The sequence below is a fragment of the Rhinopithecus bieti genome, unplaced genomic scaffold, assembly GCF_001698545.2.
Source record: "Rhinopithecus bieti isolate Rb0 unplaced genomic scaffold, ASM169854v2 scaffold_34373, whole genome shotgun sequence".
Taxonomy (NCBI): Eukaryota; Metazoa; Chordata; class Mammalia; order Primates; family Cercopithecidae; genus Rhinopithecus; species Rhinopithecus bieti.
This window is the reverse complement of record NW_016814854.1, coordinates 804,139-809,940: the sequence shown is the minus strand read 5'-3', so window position 1 is coordinate 809,940 and position 5,802 is coordinate 804,139. Positions and strand designations below refer to the sequence as shown.

The 5,802-nt window shown below is 34.8% G+C and overlaps 1 protein-coding gene across 1 annotated transcript in view; it reads right to left on the bottom strand.

The window, feature by feature from the left end:
- Positions 1-4,765, bottom strand: part of SAMSN1 (SAM domain, SH3 domain and nuclear localization signals 1) — a 64,124-nt gene extending 59,359 nt beyond the window's left edge. Inside the window, exon 1 of the mRNA XM_017852417.1 lies at positions 4,610-4,765. Within this exon, the coding sequence (XP_017707906.1) occupies positions 4,610-4,666 (57 nt within the window). The 5' untranslated portion in view covers positions 4,667-4,765. The remainder of the gene's footprint in view (positions 1-4,609) is intronic.
- Between the last annotated feature and the right edge of the window lie 1,037 nt (positions 4,766-5,802).

Genomic DNA, 5,802 nt, shown 5'->3' with positions numbered 1-5,802 from the left:
AAAGAAAGAAAGAAAGAGAGAGAGAAGGAAGGAAGGAAGGAAGGAAAGAAGGAAGGAAGGAAGGAAGGAGAGAGAGAGAGAAAGAAAGAAAGAAAGAAAGAAAGAAAGAAAGAAAGAAAGAAAGAAAGAAAGAAGGAAAGAGAGAGAGAGAAGGAAGGAAGGAAGGAAGGAAGGAAGGAAGGAAGGAAGGGAGGGAGGGAAGGGAGGGAGGGAAGGAGAAAGAAAGGAAGGAAGGGAGGAAGGAAGGAAGGAAGGGAGGGAGGGAGGGAGGGAAGGAAGGAAAGTTTTTACAATCGTAGGTGTTGACATGTGTATGTCCCAGACACCTAGAGGGATTTCTCTGATGAACTTCCTGCATAGTCAGAGACAGGAATGAGGATTTCTAAACTTACAGATGCTCTTACAGACATAGTCTCCCTGATCTCCATAAACTTTAGCTGGCAATTCAGGTGGAAACAGAAATAATATCTACAGTCCTGTTGCTTATAATGGCAGTATATTAAGAACGGAAGTATCAGAAACTAACATATTTCACATCAGTTTCATTTTTCATCTAACTCTGTGTCTTCTTCAAGGTAATTAAGCTTCCTTATGCCTTAGGCTCTTTACATATGAGGCTAAATAAGAGTCATTCTCTCACAGTTGTTACAAATATTAAATAAATTAGTGTACAAAAACCTGTAAGCACAGCAACTGACATGAAAATAAACCAATGATGAATATAGAAAAATAAAATATTTTAGTTGGAAAAACAGATAAGGAAAATTGTTATGTTCTATAATTTAAGCATTTGTAGAGTGTAATGCAATAACATTTCATCAAATCTGAATACTGTATATGCTTAGAAGTTTGTAAAATCACTATCAGTAGTGGGCACTAGTGGTAAGATGGTAAAACAGCCAGTTGTGGTTGCTCTTGCCTGTAATCCCAGCACTTTGGAAGGCTGAGGTGGGCTGAGGTGGGAAGATCACTTGAACACAGGAGTTTGAGACCAGCCTGAGCAACATAATAAGACCTCATCTCTACAAAAAATTAGAAAGTTAGCTGGGCTAGTGGCATGGCGCCTGTGGTCCCAGCTACTCAGGAGGCTGAGACGGGAGGTAGTTTGAGCCCACCCAGGAGTTTGAGGCTGCAGTTAGCCATGATTGAACCACAGCAACTCTAGCCTGGGTGACAGAGCACGACCCTGTTTCCAAGGTAAAAACAAAATTCAAGAAGAAAGATAACAGTAACTTGCATGTATGTTAACCAAGCCTATTTTTAACTAGTATAAGTATAGAATACTTAACTATTATTCCTCCTATTTCTTTTTTAATTTGGAATTTATCTATATACAGTAGAGAGTTCTGAGATATACATTAAAACCCTTAGAAGTTATTGAGATTCCAGTACACGCAATGGGTTTCTTTTGTAATAATTCTGCAAGAATTTACCAGTTTCTGTTATAGAATATCTATAGGCCGGGCGCGGTGGCTCAAGCCTGTAATCCCAGCACTTTGGGAGGCCGAGACGGGCGGATCACGAGGTCAGGAGATCGAGACCATCCTGGCTAATACGGTGAAACCCCGTCTCTACTAAAAAATACAAAAAACTAGCCGGGCGAGGTGGCAGGTGCCTGTAGTCCCAGATACTCTGGAGGCTGAGGCAGGAGAATGGCTTAAACCCGGGGGGCGGAGCTTGCAGTGAGCTGAGATCTGGCCACTGCACTCCAGCCTGGGCGACAGAGCGAGACTCCGTCTCAAAAAAAAAAAAAAAAAAATAAAAATAGAATATCTATAACAGGCACATGGTAAAACTGTAGTTAACATGTATTCGGATTTACTCTTTTTAAATTCATGAACATGTTTATTATAAGTTTTAGGAATATAAGAAAATAATAAATTATTTTTGATATAGGACTCAAAATCTGTTGCTACATGTTATATACATGAATGTTTTGAACCTTCTCATAACTGTAAGACCTATTTGAAAATACTAATAACAAAATCTTTGTCCATTAATTATCAATTGAAAAGTTTCCTCATTTTTATTTGAGTTAACATTATGTATAATATGCATTGCATTTGAATTGGCCAATAGATCACTTGAAATAGAACCAATGACAGTTAACAAAAGCTAAATGATTAAATATTTTCTTCATTTTAATATTGTCACTTTTACCCTACTATAGCATTTATGATTAAAAAAAAAAGCACACAAAACAAGAGAATCCCTTTCAGAAATTCTGAGAGTATAGTATGAAGAGTTTACGTTTCTGGGTTAGGAAATGTAAACTAACATCTGGTGTGTAGTGAAGACAGTGATTCCCTATATTTCAGACCAATTTCTTGATGGTTCTGTTTCTAGACATAGACCCTTTCTAGACACAATTTCTTTTCAGTAAATGAAAGGATTTGCACTCCTTCTTCTATGAGCCTTTCATTTGTAGGGATTATCGTAGCATCCACCTCTGCCAATTTTTTTTTTTTTTTTTTTTTTTTTTAGAAAGGGTCTTGCTCTGTTGCCCAGGCTGGAGTGCAGTGGCACGAACACGGCTCACTGTAGCTCTCAATCTCCTGGGCTCAAGCAATCTTCCTGACTCAGCCTCCTGAATAGCTGGTACTATGTGCACTTGACACCATGCCCAGCTAATTTTTGCATTTTTTGTAGAGATGGGGTTTTGCCACGTTGTCCAGACTGGACTAGAACTCCTGAACTCAAGTGATTCACCTGCCTAAGCCCCACAAAGTACTGGAATTACAGGTGTGAGCCCATGCACCTGGCCGGATACTGCTCTTTATTCATATAATATGCAAAGAAAATTACCCACCAAAATAAATGTGAATTAAGAGGAAAGAAGAGTTACTTTAAGACATAATTACAAATGGAAAAATATCACTTCCATGTTAAAAGGAAAGAATCCAGTTGACTGTATGAAAAACATACCTGTACCTTTATTCTCACATCTCTTTAAATTCATACAGAATGAAACCATCTGTCTAATGAAAATAAGAATTCATTCACAACAAAACTTAGCGTTTCCAATGTTACCATTTTCTGTGATATGTTTTGTTCAAAGATGTATATATTTTCCAATATATTTTTATTTTATGAATAAGGAAGTCAAGATTAACAATACTCCAAGCGTATTACAATAGTTACTACTCTTAAGGCAAATAAGAATGGAGTAAAGTATCATTTTGAAAATAGTTTAATGTCATAAATATGACTCTAACTCACTATAAAATACAGGCTTTATTAAATTATCTTTAGATTTTAAATATTTTGAGGTATATCATTCTCCATATTAACTTTTATGATCTTCCCTAAACCTACAGTTGTCAACTATTTGTTGCACTTAATCAAGTAAATATCATATAAAATTAATCTTTAATAGAAGCACAAGTCATGCTTTTAAAACTTTTTTGTATTATTTGGAAAATGTTACTTTGGATTTTTCTTACATTAGGAAAAAAAATCATGATACGTTATCTAGCTATATTTTAAACTAAAGATGCTTGTCTATCCATTATTATGTATAGGGGTCAGAAAGAATTAATATCAAAAATCATTTATTCTACCTTTCCAAAGATAGGAAATCATTTATTTTGTTTCCTTCAGAAAACTTGGATGGTAACTTCCAAAGAGTTTCAAAATATTGACCATTGTTCTATATCTCATCAATTCAAAAGGTCATAACAAATGAAAGAAACCAACCTCTTTCTCTGAAAATGGGTGCCTAACATATAAAGACTGATAGACAATAAATGAATCCTTCAAAAAAATCTGGACTCAGCTATTGTTAATCTCAGAAAGAGATTAAAAATTTTATTTACCTACGAAAAGAGACGTACACATATTGGAGAAATTTTCTGACATTGGTACTTTGTAAATAGTTGTTTTATGTTATAAATAAATCTAGAGTTCTACAATAGAATCTAAACTTTATCCCATGTCATATTTTTTTTTAAAGTAGCACTTATTGTCAAAACAAAGAACAGAGCAACATTCTACATATTAATATTACCAATTTATCAAGTCTACCAGTATATGGTGTTTTGATGCTTCTTGAAACACAGCCCAATTTTTTGTGTAGTAATAACATTAGTTCAAGAGAATAGCAAATATACATCTCTACAACAAACTATCATAATTTAACATTCAAAAATGAGAAAAGTCTTATATTTAACCATAACATTTCCATTTTACAACCTTCTCATAACTCTATTTTGAAGAGCTAATCTCTTAAGAGATAAAATTCATTCAGTAGACTGTTTAATAGACATTGACAATCTCATAGTCATTAAAAACGTGCAAGAAGACTTTATGATAACAAACACTCAGAGACCACTAAATTGATTTTTTTGAAGTTGAGCTGAACTCAAACTTCACTTACAGATGTAAATGTTCCAATATGCACTATAAGACAAAATTACAGAGACAATAATTGCTAGGTGTGATTTAAAATCCAACTTTGCAATTTAATTTTTCCATATTTGCCATGAGGCATTAAACCCTATGTTTGACTTATGACTGACAGATGAGAACATTGTATGTGTTCAAACACACATATGTGTTTATTTTCTATTAAATAGTTTGATTTTATTTAACATGTATGAAATGTCCTTACCTTTGGTTTTTGATGTTTCTCCTTCTCTGAAACATTGGATGGCTTTCTCTTGAGCATTTTGAATTCTGACTACTCCTAGTAAGTGCACTTTCTGCTGTTACAGAAACAACTGAAAACAGTCAGCACTGTGCTGTCTAATGTACAGCATCAGATAAGGTCGAGCCCAGGGACCTGCCACTTCCTCCTTCGGTCAGGATATGACTTCAACATTTACATGGGTAATTTTTTTTTTCTTACGGTAATTCTTTGGTAACTCTTTATTGTCTTGCTATATTCTATGAGGTATGTTCCAAATCTCATACTTAGACATGCCTGCAGTTACAAGAGCTGTAAGGATTTCAAAACAAAGCTCATTATATAAAAGCAGAAATCTACAAGGTATTCCATGGGTAGAAAAAAGAAAAATCAGAGACAGTAATTGAAATAAAACTTGAGATGTTGGCTTTCTATTATTAAAAAAAAATAAAAGAATACTCAATGTAGTCAAGTTTATATACATATACATATATATATTTATTTATTTTTTTCTTTCTTTCTTTTTTTTGATACAGAGTCTCGCTCTGTCACCGCAGGCTGGAGTGAAGGGGCATGATCTCGGATCACTGCAACCTCTACCTCCCGGATTCAAGCGAGTCTCCTACCTCAGCCTCCTGAGTAGCTGAAATTACAGGCGCGTGCCACCATGCCTGGCTAATTTTTTGTATTTTTAGTAGAGATGGGGTTTCACCATGTTAGCCAAGATGGATCTCCTGACCTCGTGATCCACCCACCTTAGCCTCCCAAAGTGCTGGGATTACAGGCATGATATATTTCTAAATAAACACTGTTAGAAGATGAAATAAATAAAAACTGTTAGAAGACAAAATAAGTTAGACCTTAAACAATATTAATCCTACTTGAAGCATGTATGCATATATTTTAAAATATGGATTAGACCCATTCTAAATATAAATGGGAACCTGACTTTAAAAGTAAATGTTTATGCATATGTTACTTTTCTAATGTATTAAGATGTTGTAAAGTCCTGGTTAACAAAGAGATCAATTAAACAGAACCCCCAATTAACCATATGTCTTTGTGCTACAAACGATGCCATATACTGATAATTGCTGTCCTGGTGATGAGTCAATGGATCAATGGTTTCTTCAAATGAAACGCCCAGAGCCTCTATTGAATAGGCCTAGTAGAGCTAA